At 43.8% G+C, this 14,611-nt stretch overlaps 1 protein-coding gene across 1 annotated transcript in view; it reads left to right on the top strand.

The window, feature by feature from the left end:
• The window catches only part of COL23A1 (collagen type XXIII alpha 1 chain), a 367,457-nt gene that overhangs the window by 294,347 nt on the left and 58,499 nt on the right, over positions 1-14,611 (top strand). The window contains exon 3 of the mRNA XM_059917860.1: positions 2,268-2,312. Within this exon, the coding sequence (XP_059773843.1) occupies positions 2,268-2,312 (45 nt within the window). The remainder of the gene's footprint in view (positions 1-2,267; positions 2,313-14,611) is intronic.

The following is a 14,611-nucleotide window of genomic DNA, read 5'->3' as shown; positions in this document are numbered from 1 at the left end:
GCCCAGGGCGAGTGAGCAACCTTGCTGAGCCAAGCACAGGCCTTTTATAGCCTGGTGAGAGCAAAGAATCCAGGGACCAGTTTGCTGGACCTTGTGAGTGAAAGCTGGGCCTCTTCTCTCCTACAACCAAAGGAGCATGATGCTGGGTGTGCCATTGGGGTCCCTCTTCCCACACCTTCGCTCAACCTGAAAACAGATGTGCCTGGATAGAACGGGCCAAACACCGGCCAGCCTCACGAGGTTTCCAGGTGCTGTCAGCCCCATGAAGGAGCTGGGAGGAGAGCAGGACGCATGTTTAGCCGTGAGGGGTCTGAGATGTTGGTGAGACACGCACATGGAGGTGTTGAAGGCAGTTGTCCATGCACTGCAGGTGTTGCAGGCCTTGGCTGAGATCACTGACCTGGAGGCTCTTCATAAGCTGTTACACTGGTGTGAGGAGCTATTGTCTGTTATGGGGGTGCCAGGATCTTAGCCTCGCTAATCAACACAGCCCTGAGCCATTCCAGCATAAAACTCAAGGTCTCTGTCTCTCGGGAAAAGTCAAGGGCTATGTAACTGGCATGAATTTCTACTCCCAGAACTCAGGGGTACATCGCTTATATGGTCAAATGATTTTAGACAGAGGCTCCAAGGCTACACAACGGGGAAAAGATAGTCTCTTCAACAAATGCTGTTGAGAAAACTGGATACCCACATGCAAAAGAATGAAGTTGGGCCCTTACCTTATACCATATACAAAAATTAGCTCAAAAGGTTAAAAGGTTAAAATTAACTCAAAGGTCAAAAAGGTAACAAAAGCAAAAATAGACAAATTGGACTACATCAAACTTTAAAACTTCTGCACAGAGAAGGAAAACAGGAGGAAGAATCAGGGGTAGTTAGACTAATGGGGAGTGAAAACGGAGGCAGAGAGGGGAAGGCAAGGGAGCGTCAGGGAGGTTTGCAGCAGGGCTCCAGGAGCGGTGCTGGGATGAGGGCGCGCTGGCTGAGGCCGCAGACCTCCACTCCCAGGCCGGGTGAGCTGTGCTCTGGGCCCTGCTGCCTCCAGGTTCTGGGTTCCATGACCCAGAGCCCTCTTCCTCTTCAACATCACAGTCACTCAGGTCTCAGGGGCTGACATGGGCCAAGGGGCAGAAAGCAGAGGCAGGATGATCTGCATCAGATTCAGAAAGTGCAAAAACGTATGGATGAGACTGGATACCAGAAAGAATGTGCATTGGAGTGCACATTATGTGCAATAAATCACAAGAAATTTATAAGCGGCTCCCTGGAGCTGTGGGGAAGGGGAGGGAGGTGCCAAAGGGTCTAGTGAGCAAAGGAAAGAAGTAGATGGATAGGATAGAGCCTGTTACCACCGAGTTTAAACATTTGAGATGCCATGATAGTGTCCTTATTGGTGCGTCTCTGTTGTTTTATTTTAGTGAATATTAAAAAGCATTTGGGGCTTCCCTGGTGGCGCAGTGGTTGAGAATCTGCCTGCTAATGCAGGGGACACGGGTTCGAGCCCTGGTCTGGGAGGATCCCACATGCCGTGGAGCAGCTGGGCCCGTGAGCCACAATTGCTGAGCCTGCACGTCTGGAGCCTGTGCTCGGCAACAAGAGAGGCCGCGATAGTGAGAGGCCCGCGCACCGCGATGAAGAGTGGCCCCCGCTTGCCACAACTACAGAAAGCCCTCGCATAGAAACGAAGACCCAACACAGCCATAAATAAATAAATAAAATTTAAAAAAAAAAAAAAAAAAGAAGAAGATGGCTCTTAAAACCGCGCAGCTGGAGGAGCCACGTGTTTCCTGCTGGGATTCTCTCCTTCTCTTCACTCTTAAAAAAAAAAAAAAAAAGCATTTGTCCGGGCTTTTGTAAGATAACTCCTACCCTCAGCCTTATTTTTCTTGAAAGTCTGAAGTTTCTCAGTGGCAAACTCTTCTGCCTCAAGAGTTTCTAGGTAGTAAACCTTTTTGAATGGGAAAGGACTTGGGAATGAAATAATGAACAGATAATTGAATAACTAAATGAATGAGTGAGGGATGAGAATGCAGCCAACAGGGGAGGATCCAGAGGAGCAGGGGGGAGGGAGGGGCAGGAGATGGAGCTTTCTCCCCACTCCTCTCCCCTCCCCCAGCCAGCAAGGTGGTGAGCACGCTGCCCCCAGGCTGCTGTTACGGTTGTGTGTTGGGGGGTGGTGACGCAGTGGTGCTGGCAGCAGGCAGGCTGTGCCCAAGCTCACTGGCTCCCCTTCTTAACGAGTCCGTCCTTGTTTTCCTGTCTAGGCCCCCCTGGACGGCGTGGCAAGCCTGGAAGAGGAGGCGATCCCGGTGAGTCCCAGGTTTTCTTAGTTACTAAACCTAGGCCTGGAAGCCTGCCCTTGACCTGGGACCTGGCTGGAGGTGCCAATCCCCGCACCACCCCATAACTCAGGACTTTTGGTCCTGGGCCAGGTCTTTGTCTCCCCTCCAATTCCAGCCACTGTCCCCAGAGCTGCAGTGCCCAGTGCTGCCTTTCTTGGCTTCTTGACACCATTCCAGTGTTACAATTCCAGTGACGGTCTCCTCTATGCCCTTGGCCACCCCCCAAATCTCATTAACAGCCTCAGAAACTTTAATCCCTGGTCTCCCTCTCTGAAACGGCCTCTTGTCTTTGCCGGACTCGCTACTGTGGGTCCCTCAACACAAGATGGTTCTCCTGTGTATCCCCATCCCTCCCCTGACATGGCCTGTCCTTCCCTTGGCAGAGGCACCAGGAGAAGATCCTTTCCATACCTTCCATGCAACCTGCAGACTCACCTGTACTCGCCGCCAGCCTCCCTCCTGCCACCTTCATTTCACCCAAAATGCACTCTCTCTGCGTGTACCCTTCCCCCAACTCACAGTGAAGCTTCCCTCAGAGGCTACACACCCCTACCCCACTCCCATCTCCTCCGCCTTGCCTTCCACTCCTCCCAGCCCCTCCAGTCTCTTCTCACTGTCAAGCCACTCACATCCTTTTGGCCAGAGTTACCACTGACCACCTGATGGCCATACCAGCAGACACAGATGCGTTGCTGTCTCTCTTCCTGGGCCTCACATTGGCCATTCCCCTGAGTGCCCCTCTGACTCTTGCCTGCGTTTCCTCCCACATCTCTGACCCCTTCTCATATGCCTTTCCTGTAGGGCCCCACTTGCCTCTTAAATGGATCTGCCCTTGGCCCTCTTCTCTCTCTCCCACCCCTGTGGCTCTGGCGCCCCCATAATGCTGATGACAACACCCCCCCTTCCTGCCTCCAGCCAAGTCATCTCCTCTGGACCCAGAGGTTGGACCTGGCCCCACTGAACCCAGCACTTCCCCAGCTGCTCTCCTCCAGCTCCCCATTGCAGGGAGGGGACCTCCAGCCACCTGCTTCCCTATGCAGACACCAGGGCATCATCCTTGATCCCTCCCTCCCCACTCCCACACCAAATCCCCATCAGTCTCCTCCTCAGTGTGTCTCAGCACTGTCCTCATCAGCACAGCCTCCTGCAGGTCTCACCACTGTTCCTCCCGTGTCCCCTACCTCCAGCCTCATTGTGCATGTCCAGGGCCCTCCCACTCTGAGCCTGTACTCTTATGTCCTCCCCACCCCCAGAATGTCTCCTCCTCTACCTGGACTCTTACCCCAAGTTCACTATTCTTTGTCCTTTCCGTCTAGCTCAAGTATCTCCTCCAAAAAGGCTTATCTAATCCCTCTGGCTGGGGCTGTCACCAACCCAGCCAAGAGCCTGGTGCAGAGGAGGCTCCAGGGAATGGAAATACACAGAACAGTGAATGAATGAATGAATGAATGAATGAATGCACACGTGCTGAGCCCCTAAGCAAATTCATAAGGAGAGCATGGTGGTAAAGGCAGATTGAGCCTGGGAGAAACGGGGCAGGTTCTCTCTGAACCTCAGACTCTTCTTCCTGACCCTGGGCATGGGCCTCTTGTCCTCTCGTTTTGCTGCATGCTTGCGCTATTTAGGTCCCTACATAGAAGCCCTCCAGATAAACTCCCCAGAGTTCACTGGAAGGAAACACCTTTCCTGGAACTCTGTTTGCTTTGACTTCCAGAAACTGAGGACTGTTTTGTGTTTGATTGCAATGGATTTTGTGTGTAATCACCTCCCTGCACCATCGGCCAAATACACACTTCATCACTCAGTTCTTATTTCTGCCCTCGTAAAAGGTTTTATTGCCTTTTATTGTAAGCTCCTGAAGTCCTTTTTGGAAGAAGATGAGGAATACATAGTGACTTTTTTTAGGACAAAGTATAATATTACTCAACTTACTCAAAAACCCATTAGAATTATGACTCCAATTTACAACCAATCTAAAAGTCAAAGAAAGACAAGGACTTAACTGGGCCCCTGACACTGCTCTGCGTCCTTTCAAGTCCTTCATCTCATGTGATCCTCACAGAGCTCTGCAAAAGATAAAAATATGTTATATCCCCATTTTGCAGATAAGGAAACTGAGGCTCCAAGGGGAGAAGTGTCTCATCTAAGGTCAGCTGCTGGGCAAGGGGTGGGCAGCACCTCCTCCCCTTCACTGCCCTTTCCCACGCAATGTCCTGATTCTCTGCCTGTCACAGAATGGTGTGAGTAGCACAGAGCAGATGTCCCTCTCTGATTAGCTTTGGCTGGGCCTCGTGTTTATTTCTAGATAGTTTCACACACATGCACTTCTTGGCTTTGGGCCCTTCCCTTGTACAAACCAGGCTTTTTCTTCACCCCAGGGAGAAAGGCTCTTTTTGCCTGGTGGGACAATATCTGGCTGAGATGGCTTCTTGCTGCTGCTGCAGACCTGCAGACAGAGCCGACCCTGCCCGCCTGTGGGATGGGTTCTCTCCAGCTCCCAGTGGGAGCCTTTGTCTGGAATATGCCTCACAGATCCTACACTGTTTTTGTGTCTCTACTGTAATGGAGTGGATTTTTCATCTCCCCACTGGCCTATTTCCCAGCTGGGGAAACCGCGCACTACCCTTGGTATTCTCTTTCTAGGGAACTTAGACAGTATTTTTTCTCCTTCCAGACTTCCCTTTCCCCAAGAGCATCCATCACTCTACCCTGGCTCCCCCAGCCCCCGAGATCCCTCCCTCAGTCGCAGCACTTCCTGCAGTGCTGGTGGTCTGCTCTGCAAACATGTCCTTCTCCACCAAAGCACAGGCTCCTCAGAGCAGGAGCTTGACCCCCAGGCACTAAAGATATGGTCAACAAATGCTTGTTGACGGGAAAGAGGGAGGGAAGGGAGGAGGGAGAGAGAAAGAGGGACTTTTTAGGAGGCAGGAAGAGACAAGGATGAAAACAATCAAATCCTGCTTGGCTGATGCTTGTGCTAAACCTACAGAGACAAAAGGAGGTACTCACCAAATCTCTGCAGCCGCCAGCCTTAGGTCAGCAGTTTTCGTGTCAGGGTTTTTTATCCACCCTGGCCCCAAGAAACCCTTTCTAAAAATACAGTGGAAGAAGCACTACTGGGATGGTAGAGATAGGACTTCTGAAAATCTGCTCCTCCATAAAAGCAGCAAGAACACTAGGAGAAATTGACATTTTCAGAATCCTGGAAATTAACGTCTGGTAACAACCTAAGAAATGTTAACTTAAGAAAAAGGTCTGAAACTTGCTGAGAACAGAGAGGTTTGTAGCGTTTTAATTTGCCCATCTCCCCAGCCCCATGGTAGCCTTAAAAACCATCACAGCCTCACAATCATAGTACCTGTGAAAACTAGCAGCCATTGGAGGTGGCAGAACAACTTTGAAGCTCCCCAAATGCTCATTCTCTGAACTTGTCACTGTCTGTTAGCTCCCTGGAAAAGCGCATACACAAAACTCATCTTTTTTGACCTGATGCAGAGCTCACTCACTGGGAAAAGCCCTATCCCCAGAATGCTTGCCAAAACACTCAGCAGCAGTTGTTTAACTTTGCAGCTGCCTGAGGTGGCAATACAAGTTGGAGCAAACAAGAAGCTGACACAAAAACTTAAATGAAACTCTAGGGGATGAGCTGTCCAAAAGGGCTTTGAAATGCTCCCACATACCTGGGGATCTAGAAGACACGTGCCTGTGCAAGGAAAGACCTAAGAGAGCCCCAGTCTCTCACCTCTGGCTGACCTTGAGTCTCCACTCAAGCAAGAAGTAAAGCAAAAGCAGAGTTGTAACCTGATAGAGTGTTGAAGTTATGCTCAACACACACAAAGAGCCCCTCAGAACAGAATGGGGGACTTACCAGATCAAGGCATTAAAGAAAACCTCTGTCTTAAGCTGACAATTAAGCAAAGCAAGCAGAGAATTCAGTAGCTGCACATGACAAAGAGTACATATTTCAGAGAATTAGCTCAAAAAAGCCCCTGAACAAACAACAACAACAACAAACCCTGGAAAGGGGGAGGGATATCTAGTTTCCAGAGTAGCCATATTAGATTATTTGATGCCCAATTTTTAACAAAGACACACAAAGATACAAGAAAGTATGGCAGTGAAAAAAAAAGAGGAAAAAAAGCAGTCAATAAAAACTGTCAGTGAGGAAGCCCAGATGAACTTACTAGGCAAAAGATTTTTATATTGGCTATTATACATATGTTCAAAGAACTAAAGGAAACCATGTCTAAAGAATTAAAGGGGGGCTTCCCTGGTGACGCAGTGGTTGAGAATCCACCTGCCAATGCAGGGGACACGGGTTCGAGCCCTGGTCTGGGAAGATCCCACATGCCGCGGAGCAGCTAGGCCCGTGAGCCACCATTACTGAGCCTGCGCATCTGGAGCCTGTGCTCCGCAACAAGAGAGGCCGTGACAGTGAGAGGCCTGCGCACTGCGATGGAGAGTGGCCCCCGCTTGCCACAACTAGAGAAGCCCTCGCACAGAAACGAAGACCCAACACAGCCAAATAAATAAATTAATTAAATTAATTTTAAAAAAATCTAACAAGCCAAAATATTTTTAAAAAAAAGAATTAAAGGAAACCATAAGAATTATGTGCCACCAACTGGAGATTATCAATAAAACGATTGAAAGTATTTTTTAAAGAAACCAAATAGAAATTCTGGAGCTGTAAAATACAATAACTGAAATGAAAAATTCACTAAAGGGGCTCAACAGTAGATTTGGACTGGCAGAAGAAAGAATCAGCAAACTTGAAGACAGGCCAATTGAGATGATCCTGTCTAAGGAAGAGAAAGAAAAAAAGAATGAAGAAAAATGAACAGAATCACAGAGATCTGTGGGACACTATCAAGTGTGCCAACATTTATATAATGGGGGCCTCAGTAGGGGATAAGAGAGAGAAAGAGGCAGAAGGAATATATGAAGAATTAATGGCCAAAATCTTCCCAAATATGAAGAAAACATTAATCTGCACATCCAAGAAGCTCAACAAACTCCAAGTAGAACAAACTCAAAGAGATCCAAATCTAAGTACATCATAGCCACATTACCAAAAGGAAAAAAATGAAGAAAGAATCTTTTTTTTAAAAACACCATGGTGGTCCCTTCACCACCGACCTTGGCACCTTCCATGGCTGAGAGCTGGATCCTCCCACTTCTCGACACGCACGGAAGAAAGAGTCTTAAAAGCAGCAAAAGAACAGTGACTCATCACAGAAAAAGAATCCTCAATAAGATTAATAGCTGATTTCTCATCACACACCATGAAAGCCAAAAGGCAGTTGGTATGACATATTCAAAGTGATGAAAAAAAGAAAAACTGTCAATAAAGAAATCTATAGCCAGAAGAACTATACTTGAAAAGTGAAGAAGAAATTAAGACATGCCCAAGTAAACAAAAATGAAAAGAATTCATCGCTAGCATCCTGCTCTGCAAGAAATACTGAAGTGACTCCTTCAGCCTGAAATTAAAGGGCACTACACAGTAATTTAAATCCACACACAGAAATAAAGAGCTTCAGTGAGGTAACTACACAGGTAAATATGAAAGACAGTATAAATGTCTTTTTTTAATTTTTGGCTGCACCCTTGCTTAGGTCCCCAACCAGGGATCGAACCCACACCCCCTGCAGTGGAAGCACGGAGTCTTAACCACTGGACAGACAGGGAAGTCCCAAAGTGTATATTTTTTTTTAATTTAATTTAATTTATTTTTTTATACAGCAGGTTCTTATTAGTCATCAATTTTACACACATCAGTGTATACATGTCAATCCCAATCGCCCAATTCATCACACCACCATCCCCAACCCCCCGCTGCTTCCCCCCGTTGGTGTCCATACGTTTGTTCTCTAAGACAGATCTGTGTCTCAATTTCTGCCCTGCAAACTGGTTCATCTGTACCATTTTTCTAGGTTCCACATACATGCGTTAATATACGATATTTGTTTTTCTCTTTCTGACTTACTTCACTCTATATGACAATCTCTAGATCCATCCACGTCTCAACAAATGACCCAATTTTGTTCCTTTTTATGGCTGAGTAATATTCCATTGTATATATGTACCACAACTTCTTTATCCATTTGTCTGTCGATGGGCATTTAGGTTGCTTCCATGACCTGGCTGTTGTAAATAGTGCTGCAATGAACATTGGGGTGCATGTTTCTTTTTGAATTATGGTTTTCTCTGGGTATATGCCCAGTAGTGGGATTGCTGGATCATATGGTAATTCTATTTTTAGTTTTTTAAGGAACCTCCATACTATTCTCCATAGTGGCTGTATCAATTTACATTCCCACCAACAGTGCAAGAGGGTTCCCTTTTCTCCACAATCTCTCCAGCATTTGTTGTTTGTAGACTTTCTGATGATGCCCATTCTAACTGGTGTGAGGTGCTAACCTCATTGTAGTTTTGATTTGCATTTCTCTAATAATTAGTGATGTTGAGCAGCTTTTCTTTTTTTTTTTTTAAACATCTTTATTGAAGTATAATTGCCTTACAATGGTGTGTTAGCTTCTGCTTTATAACAAAGTGAATCAGTTATACATATACAATATGTTCCCATATCTCTTCCCACTTGTATCTCCCTCCCTCCCACCCTCCCCATCCCACCCCTCTAGGTGGTGACAAAGCACCGAGCTGATCTCCCTGTGCTATGCGGCTTGAGCAGCTTTTCATATGCTTCTTGGCCATATGTGTGTCTTCTTTGGAGAAATGACTATTTACGTTTTCTGCCCATTTTTCGATTGGGTTGTTTGTTTTTTAATATTGAGCTGCATGAGCCGTTTATATATTTTGGAGATTGATCCTTTGTCTGTTGATTCATTTGCAAATATTTTCTCCCATTCTGAGGGTTGTCTTTTCGTCTTGTTTATGGTTTCCTTTGCTGTGCAAAAGCTTTGAAGTTTCATTAGGTCCCATTTGTTTATTTTTGTTTTTATTTCCATTACTGTAGGAGGTGGATCAAAAAAGATCTTGCTTTGATTTATGTGAAAGAGTGTTCTTCCTATGTTTTCCTCTAAGACTTTTATAGTGTCCAGTCTTACATTTAGGTCTCTAATCCATTTTGAGTTTATTTTTGTGTATGGTGTTAGGGAGTGTTCTAATTTCATTCTTTTACATGTAGCTGTCCAGTTTTCCCAGCACCACTTATTGAAGAGACTGTCTTTTCTCCATTGTATATCCTTGCCTCCTTTGTCATAGATTAGTTGACCATAGGTTCATGGGTTTATCTCTGGGCTTTCTATCTTGTTGCATTGATCTACGTTTCTGTTTTTGTGCCAGTACCATACTGTCTTGATTACTGTAGCTTTGTAGTATAGTCTGAAGTCAGGGAGTCTGATTCCTCTAGCTCTGTTTTTTTCCCTCAAGACTGCTTGAGCTATTCTGGGTCTTTTGTGTCTCCATACAAATTTTAAGATTTTTTGTTCTAGTTCTGTATAAAATGCCATTGGTAATTTGATAAGGATTGCATTGAATCTGTAGATTGCTTTGGGTAGTACAGTCATTTTCACAATATTGATTCTTCCAATCCAAGAACATGGCATATCTCTCCATCTGTTGGTATCATCTTTAATTTCTTTCATCAATGTCATAGTTTTCTGCATACAGGTCTTTTGTCTCCCTAGGTAGGTTTACTCCTAGGCATTTTATGCTTTTTCTTGCAATGGTAAATGGGAGTGTTTCCTTAATTTCTCTTTCAGATTTTTCATCATTAGTGTATAGGAATGCAAGAGATTTCTATGCATTAATTTTGTATCCTGCAAATTTACCAAATTTATTGATTAGCTCTAGTAGTTTTCTGGTAGCATCTTTAGGATTCTCTATGTATAGTATCATGTTATCTGCAAACAGTGACAGTTTTACTTCTTGTTTTCCAATTTGGATTCCTTTTATTTCTTTTTCTTTTCTGATTGCTGTGGCTAGGACTTCCAAAACTGTGTTGAATAATAGTGGTGAGAGTGGACATCCTTGTCTTGTTCCTGATCTTAGAGGAAGTGCTTTCAGTTTTTCACCATTGAGAATGATGTTTACTGTGGGTTTGTCATATATGGCCTTTGTTATGTTGAGGTAGGTTCCCTCTATGCCCACTTTCTGGAGAGTTTTTATCAGAAATGGGTGTTGAATTTTGTCAAAAGCTTTTTCTGCATCTATTGAGATGATCATATGGTTTTTATTCTTCAATTTGTTAATATGGTGTATCACATTGATTGATTTGCGTATACTGAAGAATCCTTACATCCCTGGGATAAATCCCACTTGATCATGGTGTATGATCCTTTTAATGTGTTGTTGGATTCTGTTTGCTAGTATTTTGTTGACGATTTTTGCATCTATATTCCTCAGTGATATTGGTCTGTAATTTTCGTTTTTTGTAGTATCTTTGTGTGGTTTTGGTATCAGGGTGATAGTGGCCTCATAGAATGAGTTTCGGAGTGTTCCTTCCTCTGCAATTTTTTGGAAGAGTTTGAGAAGGATGGGTGTTAGCTCTTCTCTAAATGTTTGATAGAATTCACCTGTGAAGCCATCTGGTCCTGGACTTCTGTTTGTTGGAAGATTTCTAATCACAGTTTCAATTTCATTACTTGTAATTGGTCTGTTCATATTTTCAATTTCTTCCTGGTTCAGTCTTGGAAGGATATACCTTTCTAAGAATGTGTCCATTTCTTCCAGGTTGTCCATTTTATTGGCATAGAGTTGCTTGTAGTAGTCTCTTAGGATGCTTTGTATTTCTGTGGTGTCTTTGTAACTTCTCCTTTTTCATTTCTAATTTTATTGATTTGAGTCCTCTCCCTCTTTTTCTTGATGAGTCTGGCTAATGGTTTATCAATTTTGTTTATCTTCACAAAGAATCAGATTTTAGTTTTATTGATCTTTGCTATTTTCTTTGTTTCTATTTCATTTATTTCTGCTCTGATCTTTATGATTTCTTTCCTTCTGCTAACTTTGGGTTTTGTTTGTTCTTCTTTCTCTAGTTCCTTTAGGTGTAAGGTTAGATTGTTTATTTGAGATTTTTCTTGTTTCTTGAGGTAGGCTTGTATAGCTATAAACTTCCCTCTTAGAGCTGTTTTTGCTGCATCCCATAGCTTTTGGATCGTCGTGTTTTCATTGTCATTTGTCTCTAGGTATTTTTGGATTTGCTCTTTGATTTCTTCAGTGATCTCTTGGTTATTTAGTAACGTATTGTTTAGCCTCCATGTGTTTGTGTTTTTTACGTTTTTTCCCTGTAATTCATTTCTAATCTCATAACGTTGTGGTCAGAAAAGATGTTTGATATGATTTCAATTTTCTTAAATTTACTGAGGCTTGATTTGTGACCCAAGATGTGATCTATCCTGGAGAATGTTTCATGCACACTTGAGAAGAAAGTGTAATCTGCTGTTTTTGGATGGCATGTCCTATAAATATCAATTAAATCTATCTGGTCTATTGTGTCATTTAAAGTTTCTGTTTCCTTATTTATTCTCACTCTGGATGATCTGTCCATTGGTGTAAGTGAGGTGTTAAAGTCCCCCACTATTATTGTGTTACTGTTGATTTCCTCTTTTATAGCTGTTAGCAGTTGCCTTATGTATTGAGGTGCTCCTATGTTGGGTGCATATATGTTTATAATTGTTATATCTTCTTCTTGGGTTGATCCTTTGATCATTATGTAGTGTCCTTTCTTGTCTCTTGTGACATTCTTCATTTTAAAGTCTATTTTATCTGATACGAGTATTGCTACTCGAGCTTTCTTTTGATTTCCATTTGCGTGGAATACCTTTTTCCATCCCCTCACTTTCAGTCTGTATGTGTCCCTAGGTCTGAAGTGGGTCTCTTGTAGGTGGGTCTTGTTTTTGTATCCATTCAGCAAGCCTGAGTCTTTTGGTTGGAGCATTTAATCCATTCACGTTTAAGGTAATTATCGATATGTATGTCCCTATGACCATTTCCTTAATTGTTTTCGGTGTGTTTTTGTAGGTCCTTTTCTTCTCTTGTGTTTCCCACCTAGAGAAGTTCCTTTAGCGTTTGTTGTAGAGCTGGTTTGGTGGTGCTGAATTTTCTTAGCTTTTGTTTGTCTGTAAAACTTTTGATTTCTCCATCAAATCTGAATGAGATCCTTGCCGGGTAGAGTAATCTTGTTTGTAGTTTCTTCCCTTTCATCACTTTAAGTATATCATGCCACTCCCTAGTGGCTTGTAGAGTTTCTGCTGAAAAATCACCTGTTAACCTTATGGGAGTTCCCTTGTATGTTATTTGTCATTTTTCCCTTGCTGCCTTCAATAATTTTTCTTTGTCTTAAATTTTTGCCAATTTGATTACTATGTGTCTCAGCGTGTTTCTCCTTGGGTTTATCCTGTATGGGACTCTCTGTGCTTCCTGGACTTGTGTGGCTATTTCCCTTCCCATGTTAGGGAAGGTTTCAACTATAATCTCTTCAAATATTTTCTCTGGTCCTTTCTCTCTCTCTTCTCCATCTGGGACCCCTGTAATGCGAATGTTGTTGCGTTTAATGTTGTCCCAGAGGTCTCTTAGGCTATCTTCATTTCTTTTCATTCTTTTTCCTTTATTCTGTTCCACAGCAGTGAATTACACCATTCTGTCTTCCAGGTCACTTATCCGTTCTTCTGCCTCAGTTATTCTGCTATTGGTTCCTTCTAGTACATTTTTCATTTCAGTTATTGTATTGTTCATCGCTGTTTGTTTATTCTTTAATTCTTCTAGGCCTTTGTTAAACATTTCTTGCATCTTTCTGATCTTTGCCTCCATTCTTTTTCTGAGCTCCTAGATCATCTTCACTTCATTATTCTGAATTCTTTTTCTGGAAGGTTCCCTATCTCCACTTCATTAATTTTTTTTCTGGGGTTTTATCTTGTTCCTTCATCTGGTACATAGCCCTCTGCCTTTCATCTTGTCTATCTTTCTGTGAATGTGGTTTTTGTTCCACAGGCTGCAGGATTGTAGTTCTTGCTTCTGCTGTCTGCCCTCTGGTGGATGAGGCTATCTAAGAGGCTTGTGCAAGTTTCGTGATGGGAGGGACTGGTGGTGGATAGAGCTGGCTGTTGCTCTGGTGGACAGAGCTCAGTAAAACTTTAATCCACTTGACTGCTGATGGGTGAGTCTGTGTTCCCTCCCTGTTGGTTGTTTGGCCTGAGGCAACCCAACACTGGAGCCTACCTGGGCTCTTTGGTGGGGCTAATGGCAGACTCTGGGAGGGCTCACGCCTAGGAGCACTTCCCAGAACCTCTGCTGCCAGTGTCCTTGTCCTCACAGTGAGCCACAGCCACCCCCTGCCTCTGCAGGAGACCCTCCAACAATAGCAGGTTGGTCTGGTTCAGTCTCCCCTGGGGTCACTGCTCCTTCCCCTGGGTACCGATGCACACACTACTTTGTGTGTGCCCTCCAAGAGTGGAGTCTCTGTTTCCCCCAGTCCTGTCAAAGTCCTGCAATCAAATCCTGCTAGCCTTCAAAGTCTGACTCTCTAGGCATTTCTCCTCCCGTTGCTGGATCCCCAGGTTCGGAAGCCTGACATGGGGCTCAGAACCTTCACTCCAGTGGGTGGACTTCTGTGGTATCAGTGTTCTCCAGTCTGTGAGTCACCCACCCAGCATTTATGGGATTTGGTTTTACTGTGATTGTGCCCTTCCTACCATCTCATTTTGGCTTCTCCTTTGTCTTTGGATGTGGGGTATCTTTTTTGGTGAGTTCCAGTGTCTTCCTGTCAATGATTGTCCAGCAGCTAGTTGTTATTCTGGTGTTCTCGCAAGAGGGAGTGAGAACACGTCCTTCTCCACCATCTTGGTTCAGGGCCAAAATGTATATTTATTTGTAACTCTTCTCTCTTCTGAGTTAAAAGTCAATTGCATAGAGCAATATTGATAAAACTGTGTTGATGGGCTTATAATGTATAAAACAGTAATTTATGAAAATAATAGTACTAAGAAGAGATAACAACAGAGCTATATTGGAACTAAGTATTTGTATACAACTGAAAGTAAATTGCTATTAATCCAAACCAGGTTATTTTAAATTAAGATGCTAATTATAAACCCCAGGGCAACCACTAAGAAAATAACTCCAAAAAATATAAGAGAAATAAGGAATTAAAATGGTACACTACAGGGGGAGGGATAAATTGGAAGATTGGGATTGACATATACACACTACTATACATAAAATAGATAACTGATAAAGACCTACTGTATAGCACAGGGAACTCTACTCAGTACCCTGTAATGGCCTATACAGGAAAACAATCTAAA

The sequence above is a fragment of the Balaenoptera ricei genome, chromosome 3 (genome assembly GCF_028023285.1).
Source record: "Balaenoptera ricei isolate mBalRic1 chromosome 3, mBalRic1.hap2, whole genome shotgun sequence".
Lineage (NCBI taxonomy): Eukaryota > Metazoa > Chordata > Mammalia > Artiodactyla > Balaenopteridae > Balaenoptera > Balaenoptera ricei.
The sequence above is the reverse complement of the archived record's forward strand: the minus strand, read 5'-3'. Positions and strand labels throughout refer to the sequence as shown.